Source organism: Nyctereutes procyonoides, unplaced genomic scaffold (assembly GCF_905146905.1).
Source record: "Nyctereutes procyonoides isolate TBG_1078 unplaced genomic scaffold, NYPRO_anot_genome, whole genome shotgun sequence".
In the NCBI taxonomy this organism is placed as follows: Eukaryota; Metazoa; Chordata; class Mammalia; order Carnivora; family Canidae; genus Nyctereutes; species Nyctereutes procyonoides.
In genome coordinates, this window is record NW_026575047.1 from 55,188,587 (window position 1) to 55,210,212 (window position 21,626).

The 21,626-nt window shown below is 40.6% G+C and overlaps 1 protein-coding gene across 2 annotated transcripts in view; it reads left to right on the forward strand.

Moving 5' to 3' along the window:
- LOC129510377 (neuronal acetylcholine receptor subunit alpha-7) overlaps positions 1 to 21,626 on the forward strand; it is a 129,536-nt gene that overhangs the window by 59,282 nt on the left and 48,628 nt on the right. Inside the window, exon 4 of one of the 2 annotated variants that reach the window (XM_055326501.1) lies at positions 2,342 to 2,451. The exons of the other annotated variant lie outside the window; for it this stretch is intronic. Within the exon in view, the coding sequence (XP_055182476.1) occupies positions 2,342 to 2,451 (110 nt within the window). The remainder of the gene's footprint in view (positions 1 to 2,341; positions 2,452 to 21,626) is intronic. 2 annotated transcript variants of the gene reach the window in all.

Genomic DNA, 21,626 nt, shown 5'->3' on the forward strand with positions numbered 1-21,626 from the left:
TTCTCTCCCTGGATATTAAGGTTGGATGGGGCTGAAAGTACCCACCCTTTAATCAAAGCTTGGTCTTTGTGATGACCAGCTGCATGCTGGCAACCTGAGGTGATCTAGAGGTCCCTTCCTAAGTCACCTCACCTCATTGGAATAACTTCTAGTATGCTCAGAAGGGGCTCTGTATGAATATTAAGAGACACTTCTATCCTCAGGGAATTCCCCTGGTTTTAGAAGGCCTGTGCCAAGAACCTGGGACATAGACCAAATATGTTTCTTGTTATAATACCATTGTGTACTTAAAAAGAAAAAGCAAAGAAAATATTCCCTTTTTTCTCTCTCACTCTCCTGCTGTAAATATCTCATGCATGTGCATTCACACATACTTCAAAAGTTTCCTTGGATTCAAGGCAGGTGCTAATGAGGCCAGTTCTCAGATCCATGGAAGAATTGGGGTTCCTGTGGTGTGTTTCAGATCCAGGACCCCTTCCTCCCTTGTGTGTCCCCATAATAACCCTATATAATTAGGTCTTGAAGATTTAATGAGGAAAGATCCCACAGAAATGGGAAGAGAAGGAAAAGAATAGATTCTTCCAGGTGATCTGGGAGTATTGCTCTGATAATAACTCCAGGTAGAGGATCAAAATAGAACTGAATGCCTAGACACCCAGTTGGTGTCCAGAGAATCAGATAATTTGTTGTTGGTGTAAAAGACAGCATGTACTTAGTGTCAGAAAACTCCATACATATGTGTTTTGAAAATTCTTCCAGTCAACTATTTTGATCTTAGATGAAAAAAAATGGGCCTCATTTCTAGGTTGACACTTATTATCAGGTACCAAACAGTTTGGTTGATGCCCAGGCATTCCTGCAAACCAGTTTCAACAAGTCTGGCTCCCTGGTACTGTCCTTTCCCTTCTCTTCCTTCTCCTCCCCTGTCTTCCAGTAACTAACCACATCAAGTAGAAATATCAGTGGGGTGACTTTCCATCCTAAATGCCCCAGACGATTCTTCAGCACATTATACATCACCAACTCTTCATTCGCAGAAGCTCATGGCTGTAAAGTGACATTACTCACAGGCTGTTGGCTCTCATCTGACTTCAGATGGCCCCAGAAGTGGGACAGCCTTTCCGGATGCTTTTCTGTTCTCTCTAGAGGATGGTGAGATCTCTGGGACATGCACTGTGATCCACTGCCCGTGGGCTGCAATTCCCAAATCTCAACAGCTTTGAAAATTAAAGGGTTTTTGTTTTCCGTGATGTTGTGTTTGTAACTTTGCATCAAACTCATGGAGTTTAAAATCAAACTGAAATAGATATTAGTGGGGGCATTTATTTTTCTGACTTAGTGTCAGTATGCATGTTTTCTTGCAGAAATAATAATACGTTTGATTATGGAGAGTTGCCTCAGTCCCAACTAGATATGTTGCATCACATACCTTTCTAAGTCTGAGAAGGTCTGATCTCCAGAGTACAAGTGGCCCCAAGGAGACCACATATAGGATGGGGCCTTTCCTGGGGTCTGCCCTGATTGTGGCATATTTATAGGAGCTGCTGAGTCCAAATGGGCCAGCCTTGCAGCCCTGGCTTGGTGATGCTATTTGTATAGCAGCTGTAGGTGGGAACCTACCTAACTAGTCTTTACAGAGCTAGTGGACCCCAGGTCGGACTGGGGTGTGTGGTCCTGGGACAAGGGACCCCAGGTATGGAAACACACCTGTGCTGGTGTATTTATTTCCTCAGTCCTCATCTGCACCCTTGTCTTGATTCAGTGTTTTACCATCAAACGAGTGTTTGCATTTTGGGGTTGTGGCATCAGAAGCACTATTCCTACATGAAAATAAGAACTCCATTCCAAAAACACACCCTCCTTAGAAGGTTCTGAGAGGTTCCCTAGCAGCTGCACAAAATTGTTTCATGGAAATAAATATTCTTCATTTTTCCAGCTTAGTTCTTTTCTGATTGAAATAAGTGAATTTATTTTTCCTGAGTGTCCCTTCAGTGGAGAACTTTGAAAGCAAAACAGTTACTCATTTGGCTAGAAAAAAACCCATCTGCTGTGGGAGGGGAAGGCTTGGGGGCATGCAGTGGACCGGAATTAGCTTTAATGCTACTGTCTGAATGTGGTCATGGTGACAGCAGGATCTTAAATGTGGTTTTTATACTATTCATGGTCATTTAAGAAGAGATTATTTAATTCCCAGTTTCCTTATATTTTGTAGATAACAATTCACTTATGTAAATAAGTATCTGGATCTTTTTTTTTGGCTTTGAATGTAACTAATAATCTCCCTTAAGAAACATTAGTAGACAGGAAAACAAAGTGCTACTAATGTCATTGTCTGTGTCAGTCTTGGACAGATCACTATTTACAATGGAATATGTCAGAATATCCAGGCGTGAAGACTGTTCGTTTCCCAGATGGCCTGATTTGGAAGCCAGACATTCTTCTCTATAACAGGTAAGCACATTGGACAAAAGGAAGAATGATTTTATTCTTGCATACATGTAACAACCAAGTATATTTGAGTATTTTATAGAAACATCAGACACATTATCTGTAGTTTGGGATCATTGCTGCCCATGATGCTTTGTGAATGGCCAGGCATTTGAAAAGCATTCTGTCCCCTTCTCCCATGTTCTCTGCCTTGGCATGCAGGCTTGTGTTACTTAGCACTCTCCCTGTGATGGCCATGTTTATAGGGCTGTGCATTATAGGTACATATATACTTTTATGCATAATGACACTGAGGCATTTTTGCATGTGTAAGTACCTTTGCACATGAATGGTAGGATTATTGTCACAACATAAGTTTCTGGCCCATAGCATGCATGACTGGTCCACTGTTTGAACACAAGTCCTTATTTAATGCATTCCCCAGTGTGCATTGGGAAAGCCCTGCTGCCTGTAGCTGAGTGCATGAGGTTGTCACCTCTAGCTGTGCTTGGAAGCTTGTGACACAGGTCAAGTACTTGACCAAAAGGCATATGACAGTCATATTCTAATAGTCCTGCTACTGATATCAAGAAATGAGGGGTTCATCAGTAATCCAGTAGAGTCTGATTTGTAGACCAGATGCCCAAAAGGCAAGTATACAGGCAGGGTAAATTTCTAGAAGCACTAAGATTTTTGGCTAAATTACATATTCAAAATAAGGGGATCCAGACCGTCCCTTCCCAGTAAGATCTAGAATGTGATGACAAACTTAATATAAAAGAAATATATTTCCTAGGGTGACTGCTGTCTTTGGTCCTACCTGGAAGAGAAGACAGAAGCCCCATGCCTTCTTGATTTAGGAAATAGTGTGACCATTGGCCACTCCCCATGATTTTCAGGGACCAGCTGATGTGTTTCTCCTACACTGCTTTTAGGGGGCTGGGTGATTCTTTATCTTGTATTGACTTTTAATTCTCTTTCTTACTGGCGATTACATTTCATTGGGATCATTGGGCCTGTTTCTAGAAGAATATTATTCCCTCCTTATTTGCTGCCACTTTTCAGCTTCTTAAGTTCTGGTGCTTGAGCTTTGCAATATGTATAAAGTCCGAGTCAGTGATACCCTACTGAATAGGTGGAGCACATGGAATCCCATGTGCTCACTTTGGATCATCAGTCTGCCAGTGCTGCCAGAATAAAATACCACAGATTGAGTGACTGAAACAAAAATTTGTTTTCTCACAGAAATGTATTTTCTTTTGGAGGCTGGAAGTCCAAGATTAAGGTGTTAGCAGATTTGGTTTCTTTTGAGTCTCCTCTCACCTGTAGAAGTCCATCGTCTGTGTCTTAACATGGTCTTCCCTCTGTGAATGTCTGTGTTCTCTAATCTCTTCTTGTGAGGACAACTGTCATATTGGATTAGGGCCCACCCTAATGACCTCATTTTAACTTAGCTTCCTCTTTAAAGACTCTTTCCAAATACAGTCACACACTCACATACTGAGGTATGCTAAGATATGAACTAGGCCTTCAGCAAGTGAATTAGGGGTGGGGGACAAGTTCATCCCCTCATAAGTGGCATTGCTGTTGGCTGCTTAAGGACAACGAGCTCTTACAATGAGAATTGGAGAAGTCTGGGTGTGATCTTAGCTATAATATTTACTATGTGTATAACTGTTAAGTCTCAGACTTCTCCTTTGCAAAATGGAGGAGATGCCAGCTTCACAGAGTTTGGAAAGGATAACCCTGAGGATGTACCTAGCATGCTTAGAGTGGTACTTGGCAAAGATCAAATGTCAGTGGTACATTTACAGTCATGGTATTGAGCATCTCTGCTTGGAGTAAGATGGTATGACTTTAGAAAGAACTGTCAGTGGTTTTGCATTGTGCTTAATTTAGTTCTTTTTCATTTGAAGTCAAGAATAAATACTACAATGTGGTAAAATCTTTTTTTTAAACTTTTTTTTTTTTATGATAGTCACACACAGAGAAAGAGAGAGGCAGAGACATAGGCAGAGGGAGAAGCAGGCTCCATGCACCGGGAGCCCGACGTGGGATTTGATCCCCCGGGCCAAAGGCAGGCGCCAAACCGCTGCGCCACCCAGGGATCCCACAATGTGGTAAAATCTTAATGGGCTAGAGAGATGGTTCTTATGGCTTATGGAACTTCACACCCTAATAAATACAGTGATTGTTGATTCTAATGTTCTGGCTAATGAAGAGTTACCAAGTATTCTATATAAACTGAATTTCAATGAGCAAAGGTACAGTCTCCACCTGTTGTCCCCAGGAAGCAGGCCCTCAGAAGTAATAATACCCCCCACATGTCTGACCCACCCAGTGGTCCCAGAATCCATTTCCTCTCATGTTTCCCCTTGAGTTCTGACTTTTTTTTTCCTTCCTCTTTTCCGCATCTCCTTATTGGCCACATCTATTGGCTTCCATCATGGAATCTGTAGAGGCTGCCTCTTCTGATTATTTTTTCTGAGAAATGGGATGTAGAATCTCCTTTCTGAAGTAACTGCTAAATATATGGCTTGCATGTCCACAAAACCATGGTGTAGCATAAGCAGGTTATAGAATATATTCGAAGCCAGTCATAGACATGGTGTTATTTATCTTTTGCTGCTTGACAGACTACCCTGAATTTGGTGTCTTAAAAAAAAATGTATGCATTATTACTTCTCACCATGCTGTGGGCTGACTGGACCCATGTGGCTGCCTGTCTGTGTATGTGAGTTGTTGGCCAAAAGCAGTGACCTGGGAGCAGCAGTGTGGAGGGTTGCACCCCCATGGCTGGCAGTGATGGCAGCTGTTGGTGGGAGCTCCACTGGGGCTGTCACTTGTGCCACTCAGCTTCCTCTAGGAGACTTTTCCACTTGGCACAGGCATCCCTCAGTGTGGTGTCAGGGAGTACTCAGAGAGGAAGGAAGTGAGGGCCACCAGGCTCTGTAGGCCTTCAGACTTAAGACTCCCAGAGCAGCCCCTTCACTACACTCTGTTGAACAGAATAGGCAGGGACACAGCCTGGATCAGGGGAGCAGAAGTCAACCTCCCCTCTCCAGGGCATATAGGGAGAGAGGGAAAGGAAGACAAAGATGTGCTTTATGGAAGGAAAGTGATGAAGCAGGAAAGCCAAATTAGAGAGTTGGGGGAAGGGATGAAGGACCAAAACAGACATTTGTAATGAAGGAACACTCAGCATCGTGGAGGGACCTGTAGGAGGAAGAGAGAGCACAAGAGGCAAGCAGAGAGAGTTACTAAACACAAAGATATCACCTTTCTCCCTGCCTCCATTCACTGGTTTTTCCCTGTGTCTAGACACAAGTCACATGGCCTTGCCCCAAAGGTGGGAGTGGCCCGGCCCACCCCCTGCTGCTGCCTCTTACACCTGCTGCTTCAGGGCTCTTTCCTCTTTCCTACTACTGTCTGAGCTCTTTCCTACTACAGGACATCTTCATGAGCTCTCCCCTGTTAAAGTGGAATGCTCACCCTTCTTTCATCCCTTGGACCTCATCTTGGCACCCTATCCCACTGAGTTCTTGGTGTGTCTCTCTGTCAAGCTCTGTCACAGAAAGGGATTCCTGTCCCCCATAGCACATGGGGTCAGCCACTTCTCCTGGGGGTCTAGAGAGTGCTTAATATTTGTGCATGGACAGGATGGAAGGATGAAGGGAGGATACAGGAATTAAGAGGAGGAGGGAAGAGGTCAGGTGACATGGGTACTGCTAAGTGCAGCAAGAGAAGAAAGGAAAGAAATCATATTGGCAAGCTGGAAAACATGAACCTGTGACTGAGCCAAAAAAAATTGACACAGGAAGTAGAAAAAACAGGCTTGAATTTGATAGGATCCTGACCTTCTGATAGTCTGTTTTGGGGGATTTTGAAAGATGTTGAGCTTAATATTTTCTGCCAGCTTCCAGGCACTCTAAATGGTACATTCTCTCAGTAGGCTTTCGTGATGGTTCATTAATATGTTGTGTTTGCAGCAGGAGCTTTTCCTTAAGAAGGGGGATATGCCATCACTCTGTGTAAGCCATGGTTTTGAAAGGAGCATTGATTCAGGTCAGGGGAAGAAGCATCACAAACATGTCCATCACATTTCTTGCTCTTTCTGGCTTCATAATGGAGTGTGAGCCACTAATGGTTTTGGGGATATAATACATTTTCTGTGCTTTCAGGAGGCTGGGTCATTGTAAAACTGCCATCTCTGCATCGTTTCTGGGATGGGCTGCTTTATTTTCCTGATGGATGGTGAACAAGTTCCAATGCTGCCAGCCAGCTGGCCAGGTTGCTCTGAGGAGAGGACGGGTGCTGATAAAAGCATCCCTGCCAGATGATGATTCCAGTGTTTTCTTGGTCGTTTTATTCTGCTTTACTTTAAGCCTGTAGATCAAGGGCTTTTCTGAACATGGTCTTACTCAGAGTGAGTAGCATTGTGGCTAGCTTTTCATGATTTTCCCATTTGGACAGAATGAAAGGCATCATTTATATCAGCAGGTGGCTGGTGGAAGAAAGCCTGAGCCACAGTGACACCTTGGTTTTCCCTGCACTGTGTAGCCACAGGCCAGTACCTCAGCCTCTCTGGGCTTCTCCATTCTTGAGCTGTTCATTCAGTAGTAATAGTAGAATCTTTGTTATGCATGGACCAAGTGTACACTGGTAGCCAGGGCCTCAAGCCTCAAGCCAGGCTGTTAATGTTTAGTATAGGCAGCTATCAGGGCCTTGGGCCTTGGGCCTGAGAAGGACAGCTTTTGACATGTTTAGCTACAGAACAGATGAATTGAACACTCACATTTCAGTTGTTGACACCTTGGCCTGATTGAGTTTCCAATCCTGGCTCTTGATGTGGAAGACAAAAGTGATGTGAGTAGGAAGGAGAGCATCATAAAGACTAAGTGGGTTTCTCAGTGAAAGCAGAGAGGAGACAGGCAGGTAGCAAAGGTAACAGAGAAGAGCCAGGATCTACATCCTTGTGAGTGACCATAGCCCCATTGTGGGCTTCATGTGTTATTATATCAGTGCACATATGGAATGGGGTCTTAGGGAGAAAATCTTTTATTCTGTGTTGTCATGTTAATGCCTTTTGAAGAAGGTTAATGACTTGATGCTCAAGGGCCATAATGCAATCATGGCTGGCCTGGGAGTGGGGCTCAGGGCAGGAGGCCATGAGTAGCAGCTCTTGGATGCAGCAGGAATCTCCAGTTGAGCAAAGGTAATTTTACAGCTTTGGACCTCCTAGAGAATGAGGTTTTAGGATGTGCTGTTATAGCATTATCTGCATCATCAAACATTGAGACCTAATCTGGAGGGAGGCTATTTCTAACAAGGTGTGGTAGGAAGAAAGTAAAATAGTTACCTGGTTTCAAGAAGTAAGTGGAACTGGGTAACCTATGTGTGTATCTCCAAAACTATCCTCTGAACTGTCTGCCCAAACCTCCCCTTTTTTACACCTGTCCCTTTGATGTTTGTTTTTAATTTGTTCATTCACTGAACCAATATTTAGCAAAGGCTTATGTGCTGCTACCACACCCTGACCTAGGATCCAAGGACACAGCAGCAATTAAGCCAGACAAAAATCCCTGCACTCTAGAGAAAGGGAGAGAACCATGGGTAGGACATGAGGCCAACAGAAGGTCCAGAAGGAGGTGGAGGAACAAGTCATATGGCATCAGGGAGGTTCTTGACAGAAAGAACAAGTGCACAAAGCCTGTCAGGAAAGGTTGTGAAAAGCCTTGATATTTGAAAACAAGACAGACAAGAGAACAATGACCAGGTGGCCTATGGCATGCTATGTGTGTGGTCACATGCACCTTCCAGGTTAGCAGAAACTGTCTGAATCTGTCATGGTCTTTGAACTACTTTTCAATTCTGTAAGTTCTAGGAAATGTATAGTAATGCAAATGACTCCAGTGTATAGGGAAGCAGATGGATTTTGTCTGGTAGACTGATTCCTCCGCTAACAGATCTGATCTGCATTCATGATTGCCTTTGACATGTCCACGTTTTGGATGTTCCTTGGAATTGGTTTTTGACACCTTGCCTTTTCCCTCATTAATTAATGACTTAAAAACTTTCACGCATGTTCATTTTATATTTTGTGAAAGTGTCATACTTTAATCTTTGAAAAAATTGTATCTTTTTTGATCACCCTGAGACAGGAACATATCATCTGGGTCTGTCCAGCAACACAAGGAGTGTTCTAGTGTGCTGGAGTATGTGGGTAGAGGAGGTCAGAGACACAGCAGGGTGTGGCCCAGGTCTTGGAGGTCTTGGCTTTTATCATGAGTGAGATGGAAGAGGCTCTCATCCTTTCTGTAGAATTTCATTTCTTTTTTACCCTGAATAACTGTTAAAATACTTATTCATATTCTCCTTCTGACTTCTCCTGTTATCAACTGATTCCCACCCATGGTTATTTTGTTCAGAAGTTACCTGTTCTTCTCTGCTTGTGCACTGTTCCCAGCTGATCACAGTGGATGTGTTTTGCTTCCATTATTTCCTCTAGCTTCTTGGTAATGTTGAGGGACAGAGGACACATGAACATATGTTGTCATTCTGCCACTATCAGCCCAGATACTTGTCTGCCCTAAGCTGACTCAGAGGCCAGCCTGTCTGCACTGGGCAGCATGGACTATCCCTACTGGACCTTTCAACACCTTCACCTGGTTCCACGCTTTCTGCAAATGGCTGGATGGCTCCAAAGTCAGTCATTAGCACCCACATTTCTCAGGACACGAAACTGGAGCTCAGAGAGATTCAGCTTCTTGCCCAAGGTCATCCAGTAGGATGTACCTGACTTCAGAGTCCGATGTATCTCAGGCTGGTCTACCTCTGGTCATACTTTTAGAGCTCTTTTATTTTTCTATGAGTTAGACAAAACAAAATAATTCCTCTTTTCCTCCCTCCAAGTTGACTCTACTTTTAGACCTCTTGGCGTCTCTTTTGTCTTTCATTCTGGAAAGGTGAGTCTGTCTCTTCCTAGTTTCAAAGCATCTGACATCCAACTTTTCTTTTTCCAAATCCCTTGCCAGCCATAGTGGGATGACAAAATGCAAACCACTATGCAAGGATTTGAGCAGAATTTCAAACAGAGGGCCAGGTGCTGCGGTGAGCAGAATTTTCTAGGGACGGTTTTGAATCCAGATGGCTGAAGCAAACTGTCTTTCTGTCTGTGGCACAGGGCCAGTCCACTGAGCACCTGCCCTCTCCCTATACCCTGAGGGCCCTGTGAGACTGATTGTGTCCAAGAGCATGGCTTTTGGAGATGAGCTTATTGATCTTAGTAACATCAGACACAGAGCCAACATGATTGTAAGGGTCTATGTAATAAATATGTGAGACAGGAATTCGATGGGAAGTTCAGTCATCATCATGAACTGCCTGAGGGGAGGAGTGGGGCAGGTAGCACAGTGGCAGCGGCCAAGGTCTGCTCTTACTTGCTCTCTTCAGCCTGCTGTGGGAACCCAGGCAAATTCCTACTGCCCTTCCCTACCCCCCACCCACCCCATCTAGGCTGTGCTTAAGGCTGCCTGCATGGAGGACCTCATAGGGTTTTGTGATTCACAGGAAGAGATGCATGAGAGAGAAACTGGTCCTGCTCAGCAAGCCCTCACAACCTCATCTACAGAGCGTGGGGTCCTGGTGCTCCATGGAGCATATGAAAACCTAGAGTAATGGGGACTCTACTTATGGGGTACCACCACAGGCCTGATGTGGCTGCTGCTGTCACTTCAGCTCAGGAGAATTTTCTGAGGACCTAATATATGTGAGATGCTATGCTTCTAAAAGGACACATGACTGGGTGACGGGCACTGAGGTGGGCACTTGATGGGATGAGCACTGGATGTTATTCTATATGTTGGCAAATTGAACACCAATAAAAAATAAATTTATAAATAATAAATAAATAAATAAATAAATAAATAAATAGACGGACACATATGCAATGCCCTGAAGGCACTTGTAATCAGTTAAAAAAAAAAACACCTCACCCTGGGTGGTCTCATCTGATTTGATTTGATGGCCAGGAATTATGGTCTACTGTTCAGTTTTTTTCTGAGATTAAATAGCCTGTTCACGCAGAACCACAGCCTTGACTCCAGACCCTTTCATTTTTCCCAATGCCTAACACCTTTGTATTGATAAGAGATCAAATGATCATCTTTCAAGGAGAAATGCTGTGTCATAAATCTGGAATCTTAGAAAGATCTGGAAGAGGGAGATTGTCATCCAGAGGGAGGAGGGGAATACTTATTTGTGGGAGGCTGGTAGTACCAGACCTGTCTGCCTGGGAGCTTGGGACAGTCCTGGGTTCAGCCTACTGTCCTGGTGTAGCTATTAATAATGCCCTGTTCAATTCTAAGAGTAACTCAGTTTAGACAATAACGTATGTGGTTTCCTCACTCTGGGACAATGGCTACCTAGAGAGAGTAGTTAGATGAAGACATAGGAGCCAAGATAAGGCATTTTCATGAGAAAATATGAAATTAGGCCATGGCATGCAGAGAGCTCTTAAAGAAGTAGGGGGAGACAGTCTTGGAAGGGATCAAATGTCACCAGCATTTGCTTTTAATGCAAGCGTGAGGTTGAAGAATTAGATAATGTCAAAGAACTACAATGAGGAATTCAGATCAACCTGGCCAGACTTCTCCTCTAGGACTGTACCTGCCTGGGCCACTGTGTGCCATGGAGGACTTGCTGTTTCTAAGCAGCATGTCACATGGAAAATCAGGTTTCACACTCTCCTTCCCCACTGGCAAGTGATCTCTGTCAGGAAGACCTTGTACTGAACACATGTTTTATCCCCAAAAGTTAGTGTAGCAAATAGCACTGGAAAGCATCAAATTACCATGAGCAGGTGTACTACGAGGGCCGTTATGTGAGTCCAGTAGGGAATTGCTGGAGGCCACAGCTTGGGTAATAGCACTGGAACTCACAGTGTCTGGATTGACCGATCACTCTTTCCAGCACCAAATACATATACACATACATACATATATACATACGTAGATTTTGATTGTTTGGGGTGGGAGTGTTGGGTATGGGTCATAAAACATACATGGACTTAGCCTGAGAAACTATTAACCTAGCAATGATTACATTTTCTTTTCTCCTTCACTTTCCATACCAATCTGTCATGAGGATTATTCAATTTAGATTACTCAGGTTGTATTGTAGAGCATGATTTATGGTCTTTTATTTAAGATAAATTTTGCACTCTCAGTAAATCAGATCTATTTTGTTATTTTTTTTTAATGTATCCTCTAAGACTTTGAGATTCCATGCTAGGAGATTACACATACATTCTATTATAGCTTCTTGTAATACTTTAAAAAGTTTGTAATAAACTAAATTACTAAAGTAAACCAAGGAGTTTTTCTTTTGTTTTTCTGTTTGTTTTGTTTTGTTTTGTTTTTATTTTGTGGGGCCTTTGTTCTTAAAATTTTCCTGTATGGTATGAGGTTAGAATCTAACTTTATTTCACTTTAAAAAATAGGAAATGATTAACATGGTTTAGTGAGCGTTCCATCTTTTGCCCAATGAATTGAAATGGGATGGTGTATTTGTCTGTTCATGTACCAACAGTATACTGAATACAAAGTAGGGTAAATAAAAAGAGACTTACATCTTGATTATCATGCTGAATTTTAAAAACATTGAGGATGAAAGGAAAACCTTTCAAAGCTCTCAAAGTGAAGGATCTTTGTGACAAGAAACAAACTTGCCAAAGCTAATAGAGCATTACTTTTTATTATTAAGAATAAATTCTCTTCAAAATAAGATATTTTGCTGAACTGAACTACTCAAGGCAAAAACTAAGGTAGTTTCAAATTTGTGAAGACTTGAGTGATTTCTGAAGGATGTATTTAACAAAATGAGATGAAACTAAAAAAAAGAGTCAAGCATGGAATACAAGCAACAGTTATTACTGAGGAAAGCACTAGAAGTCATAGTTAAGTTTAAATATTTGATAATATTTTTAAATAAAATAATAACTAAGAGGTTTGAGTCAGGAGATTGAGGCATAGAGGAATGAGGTGGAAGTTTGCTGTTCCCTGGTTCATGTAGGATAGAGTTACCCTAGTTAAATGTACAAAATGAACAAAAAGTACAAGTAAATTTGTGTGTTGCATATTTCAGTAGATGTGAGAGGAACAGACATGGTATTATAATTTCTAAATCACTAGATACAAAGTAAAGAATTCAGCCAATACACTAAAATGCAGGAACAGAAAAAGAAAAAATAAAAGAAAGTATGGTAAATTGACAAATAATAGAAAAGCATGTAATACTATATGTTGGCAAACTGAATTTAGATAAAAAGAAGAAATGTTAAAATAGTCACTAATAACAAAAATGCAAATAGATTTTTCTCCTATAACAATTCCTAAAATAAAATAGACTCTCTGATTGGGTTAGAAAACAAACAAAAACACAACTGTATGATATATACAGAGGACAGATTTTAATCAAAATGCTGCAGCAGAATGAAAATAAAGGAATTGAAAAAGTTATGTCTGGAAAATGCCAGAAAAAGACACCTGATTTAACAGTGTTCTTATTGAACAAATAAAAAAATAAAACATTAAAGGCATAGAAAGGAACAAAATGAATCTTTTTATATTGATTAAAGGCAAATTTACTGAGTACACAAAGTGGTTATGAACAGGTATGTGGCAAACAATGTAGCTTCTAGATATTTGCAACTAATACTGATGAAATACATAGAAGTGGACAAAACCAGAATCTCAGGAAAAAGTTTGGTTAATAGGATGAAATAAAATAGTTGATAAGACTGAACCAAAAAATACAAAGAAATACAACAAACAGAAAATACTTTTAAACACACTTGAAATATTTACCAAAAATTATTTTTGAACCATAAATAATATCTAGTATATTATAAAGTAGATCTCATATAGCACATATTCTCTGTTCAAATGCTATAGAAGTAGAAATAACAACAGAGGGATTGTGGTGCAGTATTATGTCTGCATAGATATCTATAATCTGCACTTAATTAAAGAAAAGATTTTTATTTATTTATTAATGAGAGACACAGATAGAGAAGCAGAGATATAGGTAGAGGGAGAAGCAGGCTCCCTCCAAGGAGCCTGATGTGGGACTCGATCCCAGGACCCCAGGCGTCCCTGTACTTAATTTTTTAAAAAGACATTCTCAAATTAATCTTGGTTCATTGGGCCAAGAAACATCTTTTAAGGGAAGGGAGAAGAAATGTGTGGGAGATATCAGAAAGGGAGACAGAACATAAAGACTTCTAACTCTGGGAAATGAACTAGGGGTGGTGGAAGGGGAGGAGGGCGGGGAGTGGGGGTGAATGGGTGATGGGCACGGAGGGGGACACTTGACGGGATGAGCACTGGGTGTTATTCTGTATTTTGGTAAATTGAACACCAATAAAAATTAATTTATTAAAAAAAAAGGCATGAATGACAATGAAAGTGAACATCTCAAGACCAGAGAGATATTATCAAAGTACAAATTAGAAAACAAAGTTTGAAATTTGGTTAGTAAGCCTGTATCTCCAAAAGTTAGAAAATTGCATATAAAAATAAATCTGAAGAAAGTAGAAGGAAGAGGGACGCCTGGGTGACTCAGTGGTTGAGCATCTGCCTTTGGCTCAGGGCATGATCCCGCAGTCCCAGGATGGAGTCCCACATAGGGCTCCCCACATGGAGCCTGTTTCTCCCTCTGCCTCTGTCTCTGCCTCTGTCTGTGTGTCTCTCATGAATAAATAAATAAAATCTTAAAAAAAAAGAAAGCAGAAGGAAGGAATTAGTGAATAAATAAAGTATTTTTAAAAGACACAAACATGCACCTTTAGACACAAGAAAAACAAAAACTAGAATCTTGTTCTTTGAAAACATAAAAAAAAACCTAAGTGAATAAAAGAACATATATATATATATGGACTACCTGGTTGAAATGGGTGATTTTCTAGGGGAATAAAAATTACTAATTATACATAAAAAGTAGAACATCCAGGATAGATTTAGAAATACATAAAAAATGCGAAAAGTAGGCAAAGATTTACATTTTAAAAGATGTATCTTTACATTTGAATTTTACACCTTTAAGAATAGATAAATCTACATTATATCAATTATTTTAGAATGTGGATAAAAGATGGAAAATATATAACACTGATATAAATTACCATGGTAAAGATATCTCAATAGAAAAGAACTATCAACAAATCTTGCATGTGAATATGGATGCAGATATTCTAAATGAAATACTGGCAGATGAAATCCAGCAGTGCCTTAGGTAAAAAAGACCAAATAAATTTTATCCCAGGTATGCAGAGATTAATTAATCTTCTTGCAAAGATTAACTAATTAATTTATTAGGCTTGCTAATGGAATTCACTCCATATCCATGTTAAACAAGGAAACAAAGACAAAATCTCAATTTATAGAAAAAAATTTAAATTCAGCTATAATCCTTGATCAAAACACATTACAGACTAAGACTAGAAGAAAACTTTCACAATTGGATAACTATTATCCACAAGAAAACTCCCACAAACATAAAGTTAACTGTTGAAAACTTGGATTTACATCCAAATCAGAGATAAAGTGAAGATGCCAGATATTTCTATCAGTGGAAGGCCCTAGCCAGAGCAAATTAAAAATAAGAGATCTAAATATTACAGAGGAAGATATAACACTGTCATTGCTCCTAGATGATTATTTACCTAAAAATAAAATTAGCTGACAAACTTTGAGCTAATAAGAGAGTAGAGCAAGGAAGACAAGATAACAGCTGAGTGAATAGCAACATGAAATAAAGGATCTCATTTACTTTTTTTTTTTTTTTTTTTATTTATTTATGATAGGCACACAGTGAGAGAGAGAGAGGCAGAGACACAGGCAGAGGGAGAAGCAGGCTCCATGCACCGGGAGCCCGATGTGGGACTCGATCCCGGGTCTCCAGGATCGCGCCCCGGGCCAAAGGCAGGCGCCAAACCGCTGCGCCACCCAGGGATCCCAAGGATCTCATTTACAATAGTGAGGATAACCCTGAGATAATGAGGAATAAATCTGGTACAAGTGCACCTTACCATTGTGAGGAGAACTACAAAAGTTCACTAAAGCACTTCAAAGAGAGCGAAACCGCCACAAGTGACATGTGTGTTCTTTCCAACCCTCTTCCCCATATGGCCATCCAGATGTTGGAAGTAGGATGGAGCAGGAGGAAGGTTCCTGGCTTTCGCTCTAGAACCACATTGGCAGCCTGTCTGCATCAGGTCAAGGGGGTCTATAAGGAGACAGTAGATTAGCTTTGAAAATTCTCCGTTTGTTCACTGGTTTCTTTGGTGGCCCTCTGAGTCCTTGTGGCCCATAAAGGTGTTCTACATCTTGCTGCCCATTTTGATTCTTCTGTTTTAATTTCCTGGCTTCTGCTCTGCCTTAAGAAGCTCCTTGGGTACTTGTTGACAATGGGACTTCTTCTCTAGCTCCCCTGGGGTCTGACAGCAGTTGTGAACTACAGTTCAGGACTCTGCCACATGTGCGTTCCAGACCAAACTTTGAAAGACTCTGCCTGCTGAACACTAATACCAGTTTTGTGTTTCTTTAATTAGATGGAAGCTAGCAGGAATTTTGTGGCTGGAAGTCCTGAATTTCAGCCCATGTGCTTACCTCAAGTATATTATTGTCTCCCTCTTGCTGTCCAGAGAAAGACCACCTGAATGATGAATTATGTTCATGCCATCAGAGGCCATGGCAAAAGAACCAGTGAGAACTTGAATGAGAAACATCAAACAATAAATCATTTGAATGTTTCTCTTTGGTACTTATCTAGTGAGTGCTTCTCATTTTTCCCAAGGATGCACTAATGCTAGACAACTTTAGTGAATCATTTTTCATGCATTTGGTAATCAGCAGGCAAGCTGTGTTATGATTATAACATAGTCCTTTGATGATCTTGGTAAGCATAAAATTGTATGGGATCCATTTTATGGTCTTCCAGATTGTGCCTCCAGAAAAGGATTACTGAAGATCCGTGGCATCTGGGTTTGAAGGTTAAGGTACCTTCTGACCTTCCAGTAGATGGTGTCACTTTTTATCATGTTATTTACACTTAGTTATTATGAAAGCTGTCTTTAGATTGAGGACAAGGTAAAGAAAGAGCTCTTTGTATTTCAAAAGACTAAATGGTTAAGACAATGGTTAAGACATGGTTAAGACAAAGTCAAAATGCTAATTTCTGTCCCTACTTCTCTATACAGCTAAATGTCATTATATCTGTCTTTCAGTCCATCCACTTAATATACTTTTATGTGGGATCCCTGGGTGGCGCAGCGGTTTAGCGCCTGCCTTTGGCCCAGGGCACGATCCTGGAGACCCAGGATCGAATCCCACGTTGGGCTCCCGGTGCATGGAGCCTGCTTCTCCCTCTGCCTGTGTCTCTGCCTCTCTGTCTCTCTGTGACTATCGTAAATAAATAAAAATTTAAAAAAAAATATATATATATACTTTTATTTGATTATAATGACTATTTTTCAGTCATGAAAAATATTTTCCATGTTTCCATAGACTTTTCCTAATAATCATTTTAATGGTGACATAATAGTCCATTGAAAAGATGTATTTTAATTGACCATTAATTGGTAAGTTTCTAATTTTTTAAACAAATATTGTACCTTTATTTTGAAATAATTGTAGATTGACAAGAAATATTTTTAAAAGTGTACAGGGAGGTCTATCTTCCTATCCTTCACAATTTTCCCCAATGGGTAAGATTGTAAATAACTCTAGTACAATATCATCACCAAGAAATTGACATTGGCACAGTCCAGTTTGTTCTGATTTTACCAGTATTACATATGTGCATTTGTGTTTCTTTGTGTATAACTCATTTTTTATAATAATAAATTTATTTTTTATTGGTGTTCAATTTACCAACATACAGAATAACACCCAGTGATCATCCCGTCAAGTGCCCAACTCCGTGCCCATCACCCATTCACCCTCAGCCCCCGCCCTCCTCCCCTTCCAACACCCCTAGTTCATTTCCCAGAGTTAGGAGACTTTATGTTCTGTCTCCCTTTCTGATATTTCCACACATTTCTTCTCCCTTCCCTTCTATTCCCTTTCATTATTATTTATATTCCCCAAATGAATGAGACCATATAATGTTTGTCCTTCTACGATTGACTTACTTCACTCAGCATAATACCCTCCAGTTCCATCCACGTTGAAGCAAATGGTGGGTATTTGTCGTTTCTAATGGCTGAGGAATATTCCATTATATACATAAACCACATCTTCTTTATCCATTCATCTTTCGATGGACACCGAGGCTCCTTCCACAGTTTGGCTATTGTGGACATTGCTGCTAGAAACATCGGAGTGCAAGTGTCCCGGGGTTTCATTGCATTTGTATCTTTGGGGTAAATCCCCAGCAGTGCAATTGCTGGGTCGTAGGGCAGGTCTATTTTTAACTCTTTAAGGAACATCCAGAGTTTGCCAGAGGGGCTGCACCAGTTCACATTCCCACCAACAGTGTAAGAGGGTTCCCCTTTCTCCACATCCTCTTCAACATTTGTGGTTTCCTGCCTTGTTAAGTTTCCCCATTCTCACTGGGGTGAGGTGGTATCTCATTGTGGTTTTGATTTGTATTTCCCTGATGGCAAGTGATGCAGAGCATTTCCTCATGTGCGTGTTGGCCATGTCTATGTCTTCCTCTGTGAGATTTCTCTTCATGTCTTTTGCCCATTTGATGATTGGATTGTTTCTTTGGTGTTGAGTCTAATAAGTTCATTATAGATCTTGGAAACTAGCCCTTTATCTGATACGTCCTTTGCAAATATCTTCTCCCATTCCGTAGGCTGCCTTTTAGTTTTGTTGACTGTATCCTTTGCTGTGCAAAAGCTTCTTATCTTGATGAAGTCCCAATAGTTCATTTTGGCTTTTGTTTCTTTTGCCTTCGTGGATGTATCTTGCAAGAAGTTACTGTGGCCAAGTTCAAAAAGGGTGTTGCCTGTGTTCTCCTCTAGGATTTTGATGGAGTCTTGTCTCACATGTAGATCTTTCATCCATTTTGAGTTTATCTTTGTGTATGGTGAAAGAGAGTGGTCTAGTTTCATTCTTCTGCATGTGGATGTCCAATTTTCCCAGCACCATTTATTGAAGAGACTGTCTTTCTTCCAGTGGATCGTCTTTCCTCCTTTATCGAATATTAGTTGACCATAAAGTTGAGGGTCCACTTCTGGATTCTCTATTCTGTTCCATTGATCTATGTGTCTGTTTTTGTGCCAGTACCACACTGTCTTGATGACCACAGCTTTGTAGTACAACCTGAAATCTGGCATTGTGGTGATGCCCCCAGCTATGGTTTTCTTTTTTAATATTCCCCTGGCTGTTCGGGGTCTTTTCTGATTGCACACAAATCTTAAAATAATTTGTTCTAACTCTCTGAAGAAAGTCCATGGTATTTTGATAGGAATTGCATTAAACGTGTAAATTGCCCTGGGTAACATTGACATTTTCACAATATTAATTCTGCCAATCCATGAGCATGGAATATTTTTCCATCTCTTTGTGTCTTCCTCAATTTCTTTCAGAAGTGTTCTATAGTTTTTAGGGTATAGATCCTTTACCTCTTTGGTTAGGTTTATTTCTAGGTATCTTATGCTTTTGATGCAATTGTAAATGGGATTGACTCCTTAATTTCTTTTTCTTCAGTCTCATTCTTAGTGTATAGAAATACCACTGACTTCTGGGCATTGATTTTGTATCCTGCCACGCTGCCAAATTGCTGTATGAGTTCTAGCAATCTTGGGGTGGAGGCTTTTGGGTTTTCTATGTAGAGTATCATGTCATTGGTGAAGAGGGAGAGTTTGAATTCTTCTTTGACAATTTGAATGCCTTTAATGTCTTTTTGTTGTCTGATTGCTGAGGCTAGGACTCCTAGTACTATGTTGAATAGCAGTGGTGAGAGTGGACATCCCTGTCTAGTTCCTGATCTTAGGGGAAAGCCTCCCAGTGCTTCCCCATTGAGAATGATATTTGCTGTGGGCTTTTCGTAGATGGCTTTTAAGATGTCGAGGAAAATTCCCTCTATCCCTACACTCTGAAGAGTTTTGATCAGGAATGGATGCTGTATTTTGTCAAATGCTTTCTCTGCATCTAATGAGAGGATCATATGGTTCTTGGTTTTTCTCTTGCTGATATGATGAATCACATTGATTGTTTTACGAGTGTTGAACCAGCCTTGTGTCCCGGCGATAAATCCTACTTGGTCATGGTGAGTAATCTTCTTAACGTATTATTGTACCCTATAGGCTAGTATCTTATTGAGAATTTTTGCATCTGTGTTCATCAGGGATATTGGTCTATAATTCTCCTTTTTGGTGGGGTCTTTGTCTGGTTTTGGAATTAAGGTGATGCTAGCCTCATAGATGGAAGTACTCCATCTCTTTCTATCTTTCCAAACAGCTTTAGTAGAATAGGTATTGTTTCTTCTTTAAACGTTTGATAGAATTCCCCTGGGAAGCCATCTGGCCCTGGACTTTTGTGTCTTGGGAGGTTTTTGATGACTGCTTCAATTTCCTCCCTGGTTATTGGCCTGCTCAGGTTTTCTATTTCTTCCTGTTCCAGTTTTGGTAGTTTGTGGCTTTCCAGGAATGCGTCCATTTCTTCTAGATTGCCTAATTTATTGGCGTATAGCTGTTTTTAAAATCGTTTGTATTTCCTTGGTGTTGGTAGTGATCTCTCCTTTCTCATTCATGATTTTAGTAATTTGAGTCTTCTCTCTTCTTTTTAATAAGGCTGGCTAATGGTTTATCTATCTTATTAATTCTTTCAAAGAACCAACTCCTGGTTTTGTTGATCTGTTCCACAGTTCTTCTGGTCTCGATTTCATTGAGTTCTGCTCGCATCTTAATTAACTCTCTTCTTCTGTTCGGTGTAGGATCTATCTGCTGTTTTTTCTCTAGCTCCTTTAGGTGCAAGGTTAGCTTTTGTATTTGAGTTCTTTCCAGTTTTTGGGGATGGATGCTTGTATTACGGTGTATTTCCCCCTCAGGACTGCTTTTGCTGCGTCCCAAAGATTTTGAACAGTTGTATCTTCATTCTCATTAGTTTCCATGAATCTTTTTAAGTTTTCCTTAATTTCCGGTTGGCCCCTTTATCATTTAGCAGGATGGTCCTTAACCTCCACGTGTTTGAGGTCCTTCCAAACTTCTTGTTGTGATTTAGTTCTAATTTCAAGGCATTATGGTCTGAGAATATGCAGGGGACAATCCCAATCTTTTGGTATTGGTTCAGACCCGATTTGTGACCCAGTATGTGGTCTATTCTGGAGAAAGTTCCATGTGCACTTGAGAAGAATTGTTATTCAGTTGAGTTTGGATGTAAAGTTCTGTAGATATCTGTGAATTCCATCTGGTCCAGTGTATCATTTAAAGCTTTCGTTTCTTTGGATATGTTGTGCTTAGAAGACCTGTCGAGTATAGAAAGAGCTAGATTGAAGTCACCAAGTATAAGTGTTAATATCTAAGTATGTCTTAACTTTGGTTATTAATTGATTGATATATTTGGCAGCTCCCACATTCAGGGCATACATATTGAGGATTGTTAAGTCCTCTTGTTGGATCGATCCTTTAAGTATGATATAGTGTCCCTCTTCATCTCTCACTACAGTCTTTGTGGTAAATTTTAGTTTATCTGATATAAGGATGGCTACCCCTGCTTTCTTTTGAGGACCATTTGAATGGTAAATGGTTCTCCAACCTTTTATTTTCAGGCTGTAGGTGTCCTTCTGTCTAAAATGAGTGTCCTGTAGACAGCAAATAGATGGGTCCTGCTTTTTTATCCAGTCTGAAACCCTGCGCCTTTTGATGGGGTCATGAAGTCCGTTCACGTTCAGAGTTAGTATTGAAAGATATGAGTTTAGTGTCATCATGATATCTATTCAGTCCTTGTTTTTGTGGATTTTTCCACTGGACTTCTTCTTAAAGGGGAATTTTAAGAGTCCCCCTTATAATTTCTTGCAGAGCTGGTTTGGAGGTCACATATTCTTTCAGTTCCTGCCTGTCTTGAAAGCTCTTTATCTCTCCTTCCATTTTGAATGAGAGCCTTGCTGGATAAAGTATTCTTGGTTGCATGTTTTTCTCATTTAGGACCCTGAATATATCCTGCCAGCCCTTTCAGGCCTGCCAGGTTTCT